Source organism: Micropterus dolomieu, linkage group LG03, assembly GCF_021292245.1.
Source record: "Micropterus dolomieu isolate WLL.071019.BEF.003 ecotype Adirondacks linkage group LG03, ASM2129224v1, whole genome shotgun sequence".
Classification (NCBI taxonomy): Eukaryota; Metazoa; Chordata; class Actinopteri; order Centrarchiformes; family Centrarchidae; genus Micropterus; species Micropterus dolomieu.
In genome coordinates this window covers 21,026,923-21,046,090 of record NC_060152.1, presented here as the reverse complement: position 1 = coordinate 21,046,090, position 19,168 = coordinate 21,026,923, and the positions used below count along the sequence as shown (strand labels likewise).

The window sequence follows — 19,168 nt, the reverse complement described above, 5'->3', positions numbered from 1 at the left end:
ATACGTTCCTTAAAAGTCAACATCAACAGGTCATTATTTGAGTAAAAAGTGTATTTCCGGCTCTGATGATGATTACGGATTATGGATGGGAATCAAACTATGTATAGTATAGTATGTTTTCTGGAAAAAACAAAAACAAAGTTCATGGACAAAACAATCAGTGATAATCCTGTTTTTTTTTTCCTGATATTTTAAAAGGGATATATTTCTTGGTATAAATGATCTAAAAATCATCTCACAGTATATATGGTCATCATACCCACCCACAAAATAAATATGAATCCCACCAGGGTTATGAGCAGAAGCGCTGTGATTGGCCAGTCAAAGAGGTTAAGTGTTTATGTTTAGGTTAAAGCCTTGGACTGGTTAAGTTAAGCTATGAAGTTGAAAAGGTAATGTTAGGTTAAATTTTGAGATGGATGAGGTTAAGTAAAAGTTTAAGAATGTTTCATTTACATCGGTCATGTCTAGTATAACTTTCTCTTTGGGTGAGGAAAGAAAGAGCTCAAAAGCCAATTTTATGAAACGATAGTAAGCAGACCTTAGATGGAGCTTAGATTATTATGTTACACTACTGTTCCCAAATGTCTTCTTTGCTCCAAAATACACATTTTGAAAACAACAATATAACAGAGCTACCTCTCATTTGAAACGTGTCAATACTGGTGTCTATACATTGAGTTTCTATACTAATTACAAACCAATACTTGGATCCCTCACATTAAGGAATATAATTAATGTGTTCTCTGAGTTATAAGAAATAAGCATAGCTTCTCAAATGCATCAGAGTTTTGTTTCTTTTTAACACAAAGCAGCTGTACTGCTTTTTGTGTCAGGTTGTCCACTTCTGCCTAGCTGGCAGCTACTTTCCCTCTCCCGTTCTATGTGTGTGTGTCTGTGGGCTTCATTACAGGAGTGCAGTCAGGTCCACGGGAGTGCTTGCAGTTCTTGTGCTTGGCCTCAGCTTCCATCTTCACTCTGAACTTGCTCGTCCACCTTCTCCATTGGCTCTATGCTGAAACCCAGCTTCAATCCTTCCAACCCCAGCTAAGCCCGGTTCTCCAGTACCTTCTGGCCCAGTAACAGCATGCCCCACAGCAAGTTGATCCCCCTGATCCAAGCAATCTTGTAAAATAAACTGTTTACTTTATTGATCCTGTGTTCCGCTCTTGGGTTCTCTACCAGTCTTGACAATGTTACACTGTAAAAAACTGTAAAAAAAAAAAAAAAAGAAAGAAAAGAAAAGAAAGAAACAGAAAAAAAAATACTATTTAAATCAGGAAATATCTGGTCAAAGAATACTGTAAGTAAGCAAGATTAAGAACTGGACCAAGCAATTGATTCCAACTAATGGTATTCACAGTTTTTGGTAGAAATGCTTTTCAGTCTGTACTGAAGTTTGACACCAAGAACTAGTTGTGGGCCATTTTATATTGAAACATTTCCTGTTTGTTATCTAAGGAGCTGCTTCTGCTGACTTCATTTTTGAATTTGTGATACTGTCATGGCTCAGGAAATACAGGATTGGACGCAAATGCATAAGACTGAGGTAGAGTAGATGCAGTTCAGGTAACAGGGCCTACTAACAGGTACTTGGTTCTTCTTCAGGCCAGACAGTAGGATCGGAATATTGTCATTATTAAACTTTTGTGGCATGGAGTATGTATGCAGGCGTTATCTTTTTTCATTGACTCATATTCTGTGGAAACAGGAGATGTGTGACACGTAGATATGTGTTTGACCTCATTACCTTATCTTAAAACAATTTATCTCAGCACATTATTGTACTGTACCATACCATTCAGTGAGTCACTGACACAATTTTCATATGAAAAATGTGACTTATTGGCCCATTGACACATAATTTAGGCCGTTTCAACATGCAGCTAGCGGAAAATCCTCAAAAACCACATTTTTCCAATATTAAATTTCACTCATTGTAACATAATGATCACCTGCATGCTCATGACAGCATAGAGAGGTTTCTTGGACAGTTTAGAATGAGGTCTTTTTCAAGTTGTTGCGCAAAAGCAGGCATTTCCCAACTTCCCAACTTTTATGTAACAGTTTCTGCAACTTCTGTGGAAGTGTCCTTTTTCATGTAATATCCTAAAATTCATTTTGATTGGTCTTACCAAAACAAGAAACAGATAAAGGCAAATGTAACCAAATCATCACAGACCATACTGTGATGGCGATTTTTGGTGTAACATATTTTTTAAAAATCTTTTCATGGGGCATTTTTCCTTTTACTTGACAGTACGCAGTAGAGCAGGACAGGAAACATAGAAAGGGGAAGACACACGTTGCTATGTTGTTTGATGCACACTGAATAAATTCCAGTAAATGAGAAGCTGGTTTTGTGGAGAGGAAATATTAGTTTCTTCTCACTGCAAGGATAGAACCAGAAACAGCCAGCCTCATTCAATGTCACTGCATTGGATCATCCTTAAGTACCACATACTGTTCCCAACGGTCTTCTATATGCTCTAAAATACACATTTTGGAAACAACAACCTAACAGGTAGAGCTGCCTATTGTTTGAAATGTGGAGGCTGTATGACGTTTTAGAGGTTTTACAACTCATTTTTCAAACCGCACAAACGCCCACACAGAAAGAAGTTCCTTATAAAATGAGGCTGTCCCTACTGTCAAACTCTAAAGGAGCAGCAACATGCACATCATCAGCATGGTGAGTAGACCTATTCTGTATTTTCAATATTCTGTGTAAGTTTAAGATAACAATATCCAGCAAAGACAGAGACTGATGTGAGGACTGATGATGCTTTAGAGGATGTCTGAACACTATTTTTTAATGATTTCTGTAAATTCAAACTGTGAATTAACATATCATAAATACCTTGTGAGTGAATTGAGAAATGTCTGTGTATTTTTATTTTATTTAGTAATTGATTGAATGACCTAATGGGACATGGACTTAAACTTTACCAATGTAATCAGGGACTTCTATTAATTTAGAGTCACTTTTGGCTGCCAATTAACAATAAGTACTTAAATCGAAATATTTAGGTCTCCAGTGGACACTGAGCAGTCAATGTGTGAGGTAAATGTCAGGTTAGGTCAGACAAAACACAAGTCATTATTATTGTAAAGGAGTTTTTTATACAAAGAAACAAGGAAATTACATTTTTATTTTATTTCTGTAGAAAGAAAAGAAAAAAAACTCACTGACAACATAGTTACAGTATCACTGTACACTGTATGAAAAATACTATGCAAACGATCAACTGCGTAAAATGACATCTTTTCGATCTTTTGTCTCCAGTTAATTCTAATATCACCGTGACATTCCTGGTTATTATAATTTTGCTTTGCCTATTGGTATTGTACCCTTCAAGGAAAGATGAATAACATTAGTAAACCTAGTTGTACTAGTGGTAGTAGTAGCTACTATCACATTCCAATGAGCAGTATTGAAGGTATGAATATTAACAGTCAACCTCTCCTCAGCTTCTCTTTACGGTGCTGGTTCTGCTCTGTCTATCGCTGGTGGAATCCGTTCCCACCTTTGAGTACCAACACCCGTTCTCCAACAACACCCTCATTTGTGACATGTGTCCACCCGGCACGCACATGGTCAAGCAATGCACCCCCACCACGCCCACCAAGTGCGCGCCGTGCAGTTCAAACCACTTCACTGAGTTGTGGAACTACCTGTCCAGGTGTCTGTACTGCAACAACTTCTGCTCTGGCAGCCAGGAAGTGGAAAAGGAGTGCTCCGCGGTCAGCAACAGGGTCTGTCGGTGCAAAGAGGGATTCTACTTGAAAGATGACTATTGTATGCTACACTCAGAGTGCGAGCCCGGACATGGTGTTAAAACCAAAGGTATTTATTAGGGAAAAGATAGTTTGTTGTTTTACTTGGATAATTTTCATTGATTTGCTTCAATCGCAGTGTTATGTGCTGAAATATATTTAAAACCTGATATATACGTGTTTTCTCACATAAGAAATTTGCGTATTTATATTCAGAATGAGTGATTAAACATTTTCGCAGTGCGTGTTAATTCTAGGGCGCATCAATAAAACACCACTGTTCTTGTCTACATTTGTAAATCTTTACAAACAAAGAAATATAGCACAATAAAACAATAAACAATGCATCATTAACTTTATTTTATAGTATGACCCGACACAGTTGGATAAACTCTGAAATACGCACGATCTCATGGGCTCTTCTGGAGCCACAACGTATTTAAAACATTGTATAATGACCCCTAATGCATTGTCGTTTTCTTTAGGTACATCAAAAACCAACACTGTTTGTGAAGCATGTTCCGATGGCTACTTCTCCAGCTCGTCTTCTGCTCTGGATTCGTGCGTAAATCACCAGAAATGCGCAAACGGACAGACTGTGCTCCTCCCCGGCACACTTTACCACGACGCGGTGTGTGGTACCTGCAAGGATCTTGAAAATGGAGGTGTGTACCTTTTAGAGTTTATTTTAACTACCTATGATTTAATTAGCCTATACCATTTATAGCTGACTTTGAAGTCATCACGGCAATTTGGGCAATGTTACCGTCGTGGGCCTACGACAAATTACAACAAAGTTTGGATTTCAAAGTCACGTGGTACAACTTTATTTCTCAGGTGAGACGCAAAGGAAGTTCCTCTCAGGATTCTTCAATATGCACAGGATGCGGGTGGGAAAAATGAAGAAATTTGTCGCCAGGTGAGCCGACAATCTGATTACCTCTGTAAATCGCTTCTCATCTTCCTTCTTATAACCTATTGTCAACTACTTCCTTCACCCCTAAATCACTTAACACATAGACACCATTATCTCCCACCAACAGGTACATTATTTATCAGTCTGATTACACGACTCCCATCAGACCTCAGAGAGACGCTCTCCGGAATCAAATCAGGGCGTGGCTGCTCCAGGCTCCAGTGGAGGAGCTGCGTAAACTGCCACAGATGCTGAAGGCCACACAGCTCGTGTCCATGTCAGACAAGCTACGGAAGAGACTGAATGAGATTGAGCAGCAGACCCCAAACTGTACCTTGCTGATGTAGTCGAAAAGACTGCCAAGAGTCCAGATGCAGCCTATTGCCTTCAGTGTTTTTTGTGTAAATTAAACGTTGGTCAGACTATTACTTGATTTAAGTGACTACAGTACACATTTGGGAGAAACTTCACAAGTAAATTGTAGCATTACTCAAGTGTTACATATTAGCTGACTGACGTACTGTAGAAACTTATGTTAGATACGAAAGTGAGAATGTGTACTAGATGTTACCATAGAAATGTGTGAAGTTCTGTAAAAGTGTGTGATATAAAACTGAAACCTTTCACCTTCCACGTGCAGCTAAATAAAGAACACGTTGTAATTCAAAATGTTTCTATCACCAAGACAGAAAACCCCTATGTCCGCCTGCGCAGTATTGGAGCCTGACTGTAATTTAACCAAATCACCACGTGGTGTCGCCCTCTTCCCTCTTGGTCATTGTGGCCTAAAACATTTTAACATGCAATTATTTTTACAAACCTTACCAGACAGTGAAGTGAATGATAAAAATATTTTATTCATTTATACATTCATATATTTTCCATAATACACGATAAAAAATGGTTTGCAACAACTCACATCGTGGTTCATCAAGTGAAATGTTACCCGAAAGAATGAGGCAATTGTGTTTTTCTCAATAAAATTAATTTTAAATCAAAATAGTGGACAAGATTTAATAAAGCTGTGAAAGAACTCATTGATAATTGAATGTCAGGATCCCCAATAGATCCATGGCCAGACGTGATCTCAGGGTAATAAGACTTCTCTCAATCCTGATTTTCTTTTTGTTGTTTTTTTATTCATTATTTGGCTCTATACCAACCAACATGCTGCAGTAAATTGTCATAGACCTACTTTAACTGCTTTAACAAAAACTCTTCTATTCCTTCCAAAACTTAAGCTACTTTGTGTTGTGATATTCCATGCGTTTGTGCATCCCCCCACAATGCATAGGCCTATGTATTACAATTATTTTTAGCTTTTTGTTTTTTCAGTGATTTATTATCATTATTATTATTATTATTATTATTAGAAGTAGTAGTAGTAGTATCATTATTATTATATTATGGGTAGGCCTGCAGGGACGACACTTATTCTGTAACATTCCCAGTCGTGATTTAATTGTAACCTTCTTATAGGCTAGATAGGCTATACTAGGTCTGTATTAGCCCACTCTCTTATGTTATGCCGATATTATCTATTGGGAGTAGTGCTGGCAATGCAGCCTATTTACAGCCCCCTCCTGCTGCAATACAAGCATGGGATTGGGACCCCGTGGGAATCCCGCAGAGACCGCTAGAGGTCCCTGGTTCCCAGCTTGGGAACCTTTAGTGCTGCCTGCTCATTAATATATGTCTGACACCACCATCACCAACGCCCCCTCCTGCCACGCCACACCGCTCCGGCATCACATCGGCTCCCAGGCTGTCGCATCACCGAGCGGGGAGGGGCCGCGGTTTTCACTATTGGCTGCTCCTGTATTACCGACAGCTTTACGGTAGGGCCACGGCCAGAGAGGATGTGCGTGAGCGGTGGTCTTTTTCATCTCCTTGAAGCGCAGAATCTGCCGGGTTTCAACATGATTTTAAGGGGACTCTAGCGGGATTTCTTTCCTACTGTTTCTTCAGCACACAACTGTGAACCCCGCGCTGCTTAACCTGAAAAGAGATGCGCGCAGATAAACGCGGATACATTGTCCGGACACCGCGAGAGGAGGAGAGGAGCATGTAACCGGGAGAAACGCACCGGCGGCACCACCTGACACTTCCCCCTCTCGCTACTTGTTTTCCCATAATTGTAGGCTTTTTGCTGTGTTGACTGAACTCTTCTACTTGGATTTGGATTTTACATTCAGCAAAATGAGCGAAGAAGTGTCAGAGGTCCCCAAAGAGCTCCTGGGTAAGAACAGACACGCATCATTTGTAGCCATGTGTCCAGACTGGAACAATCACGCAGACAGCCTTTATCGGATTCCATACTCCCAGTGTGCATGTGCTCCTGATTGAGTTTAGTAGTGATCTTGTTGAACTGCTACAGTAAAACATATTCCATACATAATATGCAGCCATATTGATTGTGTCTGAGACACAATAGTAATGCTAGTAGTTCCCATATTGTTCATACAACCCATATCCCTGCAGGGCCAGGTTTGTTGTGAAATCCTTATTGTGATAATTAATGTCCCTACAAAATCTAAAATACATTCCCTCATGGTGCAACAGTCAAAAACAGACATGATTTTATCCAGAATAAATTAGCTGTTCGCATTGCCTCCACACATCTTCAGTGAGATTGTATAGCTGCAGTAAAGCTTGAAGCTGTGTATACATAGGTGCTTGTACTGTTAATATCATGTGGACTGTACAGCCTATATTTGGAAGAAAAGCTAAATTGTTTAGATGAGTGGCCAGCCTGTCATCCCTCTGCATGCAACTTACAGGTTTATTTTCCCGAAAGTAAGCATGGTCCACTCTCACATCACTAGCCTGGGGTGTTAACATAGCTGGTAACCCTCACTCGTTCTGTCCATTTGGTTAAAGTCGGCCATGTTTCTCATGACTTGTTTGCACTGATTGTGGACATACACCTTAGAGTCCTGCAGGTTGTAAGGCTCAAGCTCAGGGTCTCTTTGTTTGGCAAAGTAGTTCAGTTTTTAACACCCCTGTGCAATGTTGGACAAGCACAAGCTCTTTCTCCCTCTCTCTCCCCATCTCTTGTGGACACACACAAGCCTGCAATGTTCCTTTGGCTCCATTTATTGGAGAGACAAAGTGCACACTTTGGATGAGGCTTCAAGGAAAATGCTAGGTCACGTAGTTGCTTGGTCAGGCATTCATTCATTCATTCGCTGAGTGATAGAAGTCCTCAGCCAGCCAGTCATTTATATCCCTGTGCTCTCACAAAACTATCATACGTTGTTTGAGCTCTTATTTGTTATTTAGGAACAGAAGCTAGAGGATAAAAGTAAGTTCATTTTATCCCTAAATGCGCACATAGCACAGTATCATCTTTAACCTTTTAACATCCAGTATGAACCTTCTGTTTCCCACTAAGTAGCTAAAATATTTTTATAATCATCTTATTCTACTTTGCATGACAATGTCATATGTTGTGTATTCTGTATTACCTTTTTTATTAAGACTCAGTGTTTGCTATGGCTGCACCTTTCCATCAATTGGAAATATTGTATCATTTTATACACATTTCTCCCCAACATATTAGCCTGACATGTTTGGCATCATTGGACACTTTGGGATCTGAACTACAATATTACAGAAATTGCTTATTCCCCTGCGGACACTTTGAAAACCTATTTAAATGGGAAAAATAATGTGTCTTTTCCTGATTTCTTATGGTCCAGCTTCCACTCGAACTTAGAGTCAGCAAGTTCTCTGTCTTCATCCCCTCTATTCCAGAGTCTTCCTGATCCTGTCGGACAAACTTTCCCAACACTGTGCACTTAACATGAGGAATTTAGTTTGCCATGATCTGACTGTCATGTGGTGTTGTCTGGATGAGTATATAACCAGCCATTGTTTGAAACATTCTCTGGTGCCCGTGATTCAACATCATACAAGATCACTCTTCGCATCTAGCGCACACAAGGGGGGGGGGCAATAGCACTTCACGTGGTATTGCTATGATCTTAAACACCTGTTTGCAACTCTCTAGAGTGATAGTTAATTTAGATCTAATGAGTGACATCATCAACAAACAAATTTGGATTGGCTGAGAGTCAGTGAATTGGAGAGTGACTTTATGGGCTTGTGAATTGTTTGAGATTTTACAAGGCCATAGGTCTCCCATTTCACCACCTTCCACACAAGTCCCTACTGATATCCATCCTAGTGTGACCTAGTGCACATACAGCCGGCTGGTAAAATTTCCACTCCTGTCACAATTTTAATGAATGAATTGATTTAGTGGAAAAATTATATATGAGAGTCTGTCAGGAGCTTTTTCTGTCTGGGACCAAAAACTGCCCAGGCTCATTAAAGCTTACCAGGTTTCATTTTGTGTAGAAACCCTATAGAGACATCTCTGTGACTCACTGGTTGTCTAAAGCTATACTTTTGGAACTGCTGCAGTAGGAATTGGTGCACATTGGAGTTTATTAAGCATGGCTGGCAGATGAACCACTTTGCCTAATTATTAGTTTCACTTTGATCTGATGATGGTTTGAGGAAGCCTGTAGGCGAGGATACGTGTGAGCCAGCACAGATGTACACACACAGAATCCCTCTCTGTCTCAGACACATGTGCACAGACAACATCAGCTGCTGTGTGGTGGGTGGATTAGGAGCGTGGAGAGGCGGCTGACCCAGTTCTGCTCTCTAAGCCAGTTCCCAGTTGAAGGCTCATACTGGGCGTCAATCTGAACTGTGGAACACACACTCATATTGTTCTTTGTGTATGTTTGTGTTTCAGTATACTGTCTATTTGATGTGTATTTATAAATTAATGAAAAAGGGTGTTATTTTTAATGAATTGTTGGATTTATAAACTATATGAAAGTATGGAAAAATGGCAATTCACAAACTCCTAAAGTGATGTCTTAAATTGCTTCTTTTGGCAAACAACAGTGCAAAACCCTCATGTGTTCAACTTACAGTTATAAAAAACAGAGAAAAGCAGCAAATTCTTACGTTTTAGAACCTGGAACTTGTCAGTCCACCTCTTTTAAGCGAGGCCGAAATAGCTCAACAGTCATGATGGTTTTTATAGCTCCATAATCAGATCAAAATTGTGATTTGTCCTATAATTTAGAATTAGAATTTATAATTTTTGTGTGTTTAGTGCCAGTCACCAATTGTTAGCATGCAAACATGGTAAATATTACATTTGCTAACCAGCAGCTGGTCAGCATTGTTGTTGAACATGTTAGCATGCTAAAGTTAGCATTTACCTCAAAGCACCACCGGGTCAATTTGCGACCAGGAGTCAGAGGTCATGCTCCACAAAGATATAAATGGATAGTGAAATGCAGTCTGAATGCACCATTAATCTTGTTGCTTGATGTCCTGAATAATTCATTGATTGTGGTTTAATATATTTTCTGTTGATCTAACTAATCTTTTCTGCACTGTCATAGATAAGTATGTATGTGAAGACGTGTAACCGTTTGTTCAGTTTTTTACTAGTTTGACTGGCGGTGTGTCTGTATTTGGTGTCAGAATCACTGGTGACAGTTTCACATCTCACCCACAGACAATGAAAAATGAGCCCAAATCTGACACAAAGAAATCAGCCTTCAAAAGAGGGATTCATGATGCGCAAATTACTAGATGAAAGATCATTCTGCCTGTGTTGTGTTGGGGAATTATTCCCCTTGTAGCAGAAACGCTCTCAGCTGTCTGTGCCTTGCTGAGGAAATCGAAATGGGGAAATTTTGACTCAAGTTGACTATTTGATTGGGTCTTTGTTGAGACTTTGTGGGAAAGAGCCTACAAAGTAAAGATCAATTGTCTCTTCTCCTCTCTGTTATATTTTTAATTTAAAAATAACATTAACATTCAATGCACACATATACAGAATTTTTTTAATCTCCTGATTCTATCTCCTCTTCCCCGTGTAGAGAGTGTGAGAGATGCAGTGGGGAGGAAGGTGAAGCTGTCACTGAGGAAGAGAGTCAAACTGGAGATCAAAGGAGACAAGACGGAGAACAGAGTCTTGGTGAGTCAACTCCGTCTGCTTTCGAGCTACTTGTTCATTAAGGGAAGTAAAAAATGTGCCTGTCTTTTTGTCCCACATTTCTCTTCTCTTGAAATTTACATGTTTCATTTAAGAGCATCAAAACCTCCCTGCCTTCATCTCACTTATCCTCAGCACTTGACAGACGTTCATTTTTTCAACCTTCACAGCGAGCACCACTTCGCCGCATTGTCACTCTATTTCATGGTCAAAATATCAAAACCGTTTCCGAAAAGCATCATTATCTTTCAGTCCCACTGGTCACATTCACTTTAAGTGGAACCAGTATCATCTTAGCTGCAGAGAGGTTTCTTCCTGCACTTGAATCTTTGCTCATTTATAAGAAGGTTTTATAAATGATTGCTAGTAACTGGGTCATTTTATTTTCACTGCAGGGTATATATGTGCCAAAGTTTTAAGTGCGAATTGCATAAGAAAGTGATGCACAAGCTCTGAACTACTAATAATTTCTCACAGTTTGAAGAATCGGAGGAAATGAGCCATTGATTCAATTAGCCCTTCAGCCCTGTTCCTTTACCTTATATTTGTTTACATTTTGGCAAATTAAAAGTATGAAGAAAAAGCTATTGGCACTTCTTGTTTGCAATTTACCTATGGATGAAGAAAAATTCAGGTTCTGGAGTTATAAGAACTGTCTTTTTCCCCTTGATTTCTAAGCATGTTTATGGACGTTTATTCATGACAGACATCAAAGGTATTGATATCCTTGTAAAGTGTGAGTCACTGAATCTAAAAATATGTTTATTATTATGTCTGTGTGTTCAAAAGTTATGATTCCAAGAAGGAATATTATTTTTGACAACAATTGCAACAATCCGGTGCTAAGGGTTAAAAGTACCTTAACTGCCTGCATGAGCTTAGTGCCACTGCTGCTAACGCTGACTGTGTTGATCAGTGGGTCAAACTACAATAACTAACTTCCCGTTGTTTTCAGAACACCGGCCTATACTTGTCCTCCATGCTGTATCTGTGCCCCTGACAGTCTAAACCAGAAGCTTTCAAACAGTGAGCGATGCCTCTCCTTCAATTCCCGTGCGCCCCTGGGGATGTGTGCCTTGCAGTTTGAAAACTTCTGGTTTAGACATTTTCAGCGGTCTTTATTTAGCCTCAATGAAAAGTCATGCTAAAACAATAAAAGCAGCTGTTGTGTGTTAAACGCTTTTTTTAAACGTAACATTGTTACGCTTTTAGTTATACAGCTCTGTGTGGAAGAGACAAAAGAAATTGGGTAGAAGAGAAAGTTATAAAAGCTATGTGGAAAAGGCCTGCACAGCCAAGTTGTTGCTTTAGGACGTGATATTGTGGGACATTAACAGAACTATCAGGCAGAATCCCTGGGCATGTTTAACTTTAATATATAGGCTTCAATATGTCATCTAGGGGTGTGAGACAGAAATGATGAGCTTCTCTTTCACACCTCCTGCACCCGCTAAATGATCTGGGAGCACGCTGAGGTGGGAAGCAGCAGGAGAGAGTTCCTATGCAAGACGATTGCACTTGTCAGTTTATGTAATGTAATCATTAATCGGAGACACGCCATTAATGCTGGAATCCACAGCTATTGATTTTACATCAGCAAGGAATATGAGAATCTACAGTAACATTCATTTAAATCTCTATGGAATACATGGTATGTGTTCTAGTTTTCTTCCAATATAATGTAATAAAGCATTAATCTTCACTCTAAATTACAGTATTTTTCAACCAGGGTCTTATTCTTGACCTCACCTCTTTTTATAAATTTGGGAAACGTGACTCCGGCAAAACAACCTATATCAGGGAAACAGAAAGTAAAGAAAGATCCTCTTTCTATAATCTAATCTAGTCCAGCACGTACGTCATATAACAATGCAAAGAAGTGGGAGTCAGTACTGGGAAGGGAGGAATTCCAGTGGAGTGGTTCTGGTATTTCATCCAGACGCAGAGCATGAGAATGACTCGGTGAGTTTGTATCAACGCTGTGCTTGACCGAGCTGGACAAATAAACCACTGTTTGTTGTTCTGCAGAAAAACAGAGTTTGAGAAACTGATTATGGAGGAAGTGGCATGGAGAGAGCACAAACATGTCATTTCTAATGTTAGACATGATGAAAGAACAATATATTTACAGACTGTTTTGAGATCAGATGTTGTAATCAAATAAATGTTAGCTTTAAAGTGAGTCTCAAGTGTTTCTGAGATGTGTGCAAGCATAATGCAGCAAAATGTTAAAGGAGCCCTCTGCTCTGATTTTAAACATGAAGATCTTGCGGGTACTACTCAGCCTCAGAAAATAAATACTTGTATATTATCTTCCGTGGCTCTGGATGGAGATCTTTGAATTAAAAAAACAGATGATGTCATCAGGGTGATTTTTTTGAGGGCTTGAAACCTCAAATGTTTAGAAATAGAAAATTTGCAATACCAGCTGGAAATGTGGAGTTTGGTGATCACTAGTCAGTCAGGGACAGTCTTACCATAAAGCTAGTCAAGTTTCATTGTGGGATGTGTAAGATCCAGTGAGCTTGACCCATGACAGGGACCAAAAAGTCAGAATGTCTCCTTTGATTTTGTCCTTTCATTTTGAAATCTGTCACAAGTCCTTTAACTTTGTGGAAGTGCAACTCTAAATTGCAGAAGTACCCCTTTTTAAAATTTTAATTATATTCTATAATTATAATTATATTCTAACATGATATTCAGTTTTTGCTTCAGGGGGGGTATTTTCTTTGCCCAGAAGTGTGATTTCGATTTTTAAACCACAGGAAGGTCATGTGTGTCACATCTTTATTAACAGATGTGAATATTGAGCAGCTTCAGACAGTATAAAAGCAGCAGTGCTGTCTCTTGGTGAGTAATTGAGTTAATCTGTGTGACTAATAGGAGTTTGTCTGTCTATTTCCGCTGCTATCCTGCTTCCTGTGGCTGTGTGTGGAACATACACCTGTGGGTGTGATATTGAAACTCTGAACTTTAGACAATATTACTGTATTTACATCGATGTGTCTGTTCAAAACCATAGAGTATTACTGTCTTTCCTCTTCCCGTTGACAAAAATAAATAAACTAAGGTTGTATTTGTCACACAGCTGAATAAGTTGTCTTCAATTTCCAGTTTGACATTATGTTGTAATCCATGAGATTGAATGTTAGAGACTTTGAACGACTATGGCCTTCCCAGTGTGGTAATTAAGTATAAGTCACCTCAAATGTCAAACACACAACCCATCTTTCTCCCCCTGGGATTTACAGTCCACATTTGATGTTTTTTGTTTACCTTTATTGAACTTCCCTTGTCAGATAACTGCATCCGCATTCACTAGAGCGCTTGATTTACTTCAGACAATGCAGAGTATCCTTCTACAGTGTAAACTGTACAGATAATGAAGGGAGGAATATGGTTATTTTTACTATCAGTTTACTTGTCTGTCAAATACACTGAAGGCTTTCCTCCTTTTTTCTCGCTGACCTTTGCTTAGACTGGGAATGGAGTACTACAATGCCCGAGGCATCTCTTAAGCACACTAAAGCTTGATAGAGACAGTCATCTCCCTCCTTTGAAGATGGAGGCATGAACATGGTAGAGATAATAACATCAGTCCATCAAACAAACCTTGGGGAAGAGTAGAGCAGGGTGGATAGGAGAAGGAGGTGAGAGAAGTACAGGGCAGAGGGGATGCAGGGAGTAAAAAGAGAAGAATCATGTAGAAAGAAAGCTGCACACTGTAAAACTCTTACAGTGTGGCAGACCGATATAATCAGGGACATAGTGTTAAGCTAGAAAGAAATAAGACAGCCCAGCAAACATTTAGTCACTGAAAAGATTTTAACATCTAGTGTCAGAGGTAAAAAATTGTTAATGTTGATGCTATGTAAAATCAGGAGATACACAATCAAATCAGTATCCAGACTTGTTAGGGTACACATTTCTACTTTAATGTTTTGCTTTTTATCTACTTATTTATTTTATTGATGGCAATGACGATCTGTCGTAGGGCTGGGCAATATGGACCAAAAAGTCATATCCTGGTAATGTTAGGCTGACTACCAGTATAAAATATATATCTGTATTTTCTGCTTAATGTGCATACTCGCAGACCTAACGTACCTCTGCTGCAAACATATCAGCGTGCCCTGCTTCTTTCAGTCTCTCCCTCTCCCTGTAAGTCTGATCTGGTGATTTTCTCCATCAGTAGCAGGCTACATTATAATATAAATACTGACTGAACCGTTGTTTTTCTTTTTACAAGCCAGGTCTTCAGCAGTGTCGACCGGCACTGTCTCTACCTCCATGTTGTTGAGAGTTTGTGAGAAGATGGCTGCGTGCAGATGCAGAGACAGGGGGGAATTAACTCAAACATCAAACGATCGGTTTTGAAGTTATATCGGTACACCTCATAATACCGATATACCGCCCAGCCCTAATCTGTCGGCCTATCAGTCCAGCACAGTGGTCAAGACTGAAATATCTCAACAACTGTTAGATGTATTGCAATCAAATGTGGTACAGGTGTTCATATTTTCCTCAGGATTAACTTGATTGATGAATACTTGAGTTTACATTTCCACTATTCAGGGAAATGTTTAATTTGTGAAATACTTTATGAAGAAATACCTGCAAAACTAATGACATCATCCTGTACATCATGTTGAATGCTAATTAGCAAATATTAACATGCAAACACACTAAAATAAGATGTTGAACTTTGTAAACATTAAAAATGGTAACAATCACCATGTTAGCACTGCTACTGTAACTGTAACATTTAGATCCAAGCACCGCTGTTCCTGTGTAACCGTAGCTTCAAGGAGCCACTAGGATGGCTTGGTATTAACCGTATCCCCTATCTTTCCAAACCCTTAACCAAGTGTTTTAGTTGCCTAACTTTAACCGTACCTTAACAATGTTACATTTGCCATGATCTTTTCCCAACCTTAACCATGCCGTGGTTGCAGTGTACACATATTGTAGAACATGTGAATTTGAAAACATTGGTACCTTTATTCTTGAATCCAGAGAGATAATTCAGAGTTTTGCAAAGGCATCCGATATAAACAGCTCAACTCCCATGATTGTGTTTGACCTGGAGATCATAGTTCTTTCTTTTGTCTTGCCATTAGCCATGTGTCAGTGTTATTCATTTACAGATACTTTGACATCCATTCAGAACTATGATACTAGACGTTGGCATAGTGTCCAACTTCCTGTTGATCTCCTGAATCATGAATAAAGGAAAGTGTATGGGTGTCTGTTTGTCCAAGCCAGAGACTGACACCAATACTTAACTGCTTTGTTGTTTCCCATTGTTTGCTTTGTATGTGGGAGTGGCACTGACACAGCACATATGACACAGTGTGAAATAAAACTCTTAAACATCAACACAATTAAATCTAGAGTAGAGCAGATTCGAATGTTACTATGCCCAGACACAGCAGCTATACTAGTCAATGAAGTTACAGAATCTTCAGGGTTTACAGTTTCAAGATGATCAGGATTCACATGTTTCTTAAAACTGTACACAGTGAACTGTAAATCAGAATGGGTCCTTAGATGACAATGGTTTTCTGTTTGAGTCTGACAATAGCCTTGGAGTTTTTTTGTTGCACCGATACATGACACAATATGATACAAAACATTGTTTAATTCTGTTTAGTCACTTGTCTACTGTTTGCAGAGCAACAGTTACCGTAGTGTAGCTGGAGAAATAGTGCATCATAGTAGCTCTTTGTATTTTCTTTTGTATTTTCTTTATTTTAAAGTGTGGTTTTGACTTTTTAACCACAGGAAGGTAATCTTTTCTTCAGTCCCTCTACAAGTTAAAAAAGCTGTACTTTACTTCCCCCTCTCTTAGTTTGTCTTGATTTTGACTTTGATTGTCTTGGTTTGACCAGAGTCACCAAAATGACGGAAACCTAACTGTTATGCAATAACAGTAATGCCCAAATAACTGTATTTCATTGCAAATATTTTGCTGCATTTGTACAAATATTGTACTAATGTCTCACTGATTCGGGTAACCCAATGAAACAAATGACCCATGACTACATCTGAGAAGAGGCCAAAGCCTAGGATCTTATCCAACTTGTCTTTCCCACCATCTTCTCACCTTGAGGTCTATCATTAGGGGCAGTGATAAAAGGGAAGTGACACAGTTCTGTACTCCCCAATGATCACCTGTAATGTCATCTCAAGGGAACCTGCACTAGTATCCTTCATAAGTAGTACGAAAACCTTTTCCTTGAAAGCTGCAGAGCAAGTATTTGTCATATTTAAAATTTTCTTTTCATAATAGTCTATGGTATCCAGTCTTTGCTGTAGGCTGTTAAAGTTTTTTTTATAGTGTGGCTACTTTTTTTACAGAAAGGATATAAAAATTGCTGTGAATTTATTGCTGTGTTTACATTTTAGTTATTGTTGGATCTGGTTAGTTGGTCACTAGAAATTTTCCTGTGATCACAGAATGATGAAGTGAAGCCCTGGAAAACAATCATTTAGATTAGTATTTGTATGTTGATATGATAGTTACTGGTGAAAGATTTTCCATCGCAATGTTGTAGTTTTTATGTTGAATGAGATAAAATGAAAATGACATACAGCAATCCTTGTTAGACCTACAGTACAACTTTTAGAGCACAGTATGGGTCATGTTGTATGACAATAAACAATATTTGTGTTTGCATCAGTGATTTGGCTATATGACTGACATCTTTTCTCATACAGTATTTGTGTTATTTGTCTAAATGTTAGTATTTTAATCTAGTTTTAAAGACCTGAAGGTTAATGTGTTGTCACTTTTTCAATGGAGAGTTAAACATGTTAAATGCAGTACCCTCTTACATTCTGAAGAGCAAACATCATTTATTTTCTCTGTTCTGTGCTTTTTAAAGTATCTGAAGTCAACTTCACCGTTCATGATATGGAAACCTCATTTTTCTTGCCCTCCTTTTCCTTTTTTTTTCTACATGTCATACAATGGGTGTTTTGTATTTTGAGAATGTGTGGTCCAAGCAGAGTCTGACAAAAACCATAGTGACTTTACAGGAGTCTTCCCTGACTAACTAAATCTATTTATAGGTTTGCTTTCGTTTATTGAGGTTGGGAATCATTTTGTATATACAGTATGTATCTCTGTATTACATAGTTGAGTGGACATGAATGTAGAAATACTGTTCTTTGTCCTTTTACCGAGGTTCTGCCCCAGTTCAAATAGTTATAATATTATTTAGCACACAATCGTCGTAGTTAAATCTGCTCCAAGGTTTTCTACTATATGCTGTGCTGTAGTTACTATTAACATAATTGGGTGACATTCTAAGCTAACGGGGCAGAAAAAATGTGTCAAAAAAGGTCACCATTTCCCCGCTGAGTATATACTGCAGTGACTGTATAGGCCACTGTAGAGTTGTCTTTAATGATTTGTGTTCTGTCAAATGTACTAGATTAGACTCTTGCAATTACACTTATAATTGCAATTTTTTAAAAGTGGACTTTAACTGGAGAGGATTAAGTTGAAACAGAGAATATTCTTAATTCATTCTTAACAATTCAGGTTTGCTCAGAAGTGTTACACAAATCAGACAAAACAGGTCATACTCAAAAAAAGAAGGATAATGTGACAATGATGATTGCATTGTGCCAAAAGTATTCATCTGGTTTTAATACACAAAGTGACGTGTTCATGGTTTGTCAGAACAGCAGTTTGAAACAAAACAATATTCAATTTACAATCATATAAAACAGAGAATAGCAGCAAATCCTCACATTTGAGAAGCGGGAATCACCAAATGTATTCAGTGATCAAAGTAGTAGCTAAATTAATCCACTAATTGTTTCAGTCCTACTCTAGATTGTAAAATGACCAGTGTTACTTCTCAAAACAAAAGATCCAAGTGTTATTGTATTAACTTTACTTTTGTATCCAGTCCTTTCTTGCCGCGTGCAAGGGCAAACATACAAACAGCAACACAGAAAGCTCCCAGTTGGCCCTGGTGAGGGTTGAATCGTTTGCTGGTAGGTGACAGTGTCAAGTATAGTTCAGTCCAACAGTGTTTCCTCCCTACTTATACAAATATGGTTATGTTTAAACATTTAGCATTCTCAGTCTGAAATAATCAAATTTGGTACACTTCTTTGCTTCCGCTCAAACAGAGAAATGTGTCATCTCCCTGATGCGTTTAGATAGGATGAAAGGTAAGAATGAACATGGAGCAACAACAAACACTAGTACTTTTTTTCTGTTGTGTATACAGTGGTGTGTATGCATTGAGTAACTCCATAAAAAAACATTCCCAGTGTGGTCATTCTCAGAATAAGGTTGAACATGCTCATTATGTCCTATAGCCTATTCACGGACGGGCACTTTTTTAGAGGCTAAGTATCAGTCTCTGTATTGTAGTACTCTCCATTGAGCTGAATAGAGATTTTTTTTATAGCAAGGCTTAGTA

General features: G+C 38.7%; 2 protein-coding genes across 3 annotated transcripts in view; both read left to right on the top strand.

Annotated features, from left to right (window-relative positions):
- Positions 1 to 3,477: 3,477 nt before the first annotated feature.
- LOC123968741 (tumor necrosis factor receptor superfamily member 6B-like) lies at positions 3,478 to 5,518 on the top strand. Its single transcript, XM_046045668.1, has 4 exons — positions 3,478 to 3,847; positions 4,263 to 4,442; positions 4,615 to 4,696; positions 4,821 to 5,518. Exons 1-4 carry the CDS (start codon positions 3,574 to 3,576, stop codon positions 5,038 to 5,040), a joined length of 756 nt encoding a protein of 251 aa, XP_045901624.1. The 5' UTR covers positions 3,478 to 3,573; the 3' UTR covers positions 5,041 to 5,518.
- Positions 5,519 to 6,495: 977 nt separating this feature from the next.
- Positions 6,496 to 19,168, top strand: part of LOC123969059 (F-actin-uncapping protein LRRC16A-like) — a 75,176-nt gene continuing 62,503 nt past the window's right edge. The window contains exons 1-2 of one of the 2 annotated variants that reach the window (XM_046046170.1): positions 6,496 to 6,932; positions 10,609 to 10,706. In XM_046046170.1, coding sequence (XP_045902126.1) covers positions 6,893 to 6,932; positions 10,609 to 10,706 — 138 coding nt within the window. In that variant the 5' untranslated portion in view covers positions 6,496 to 6,892. The remainder of the gene's footprint in view (positions 6,933 to 10,608; positions 10,707 to 19,168) is intronic. The other variant, XM_046046169.1, reaches the window with a different exon arrangement.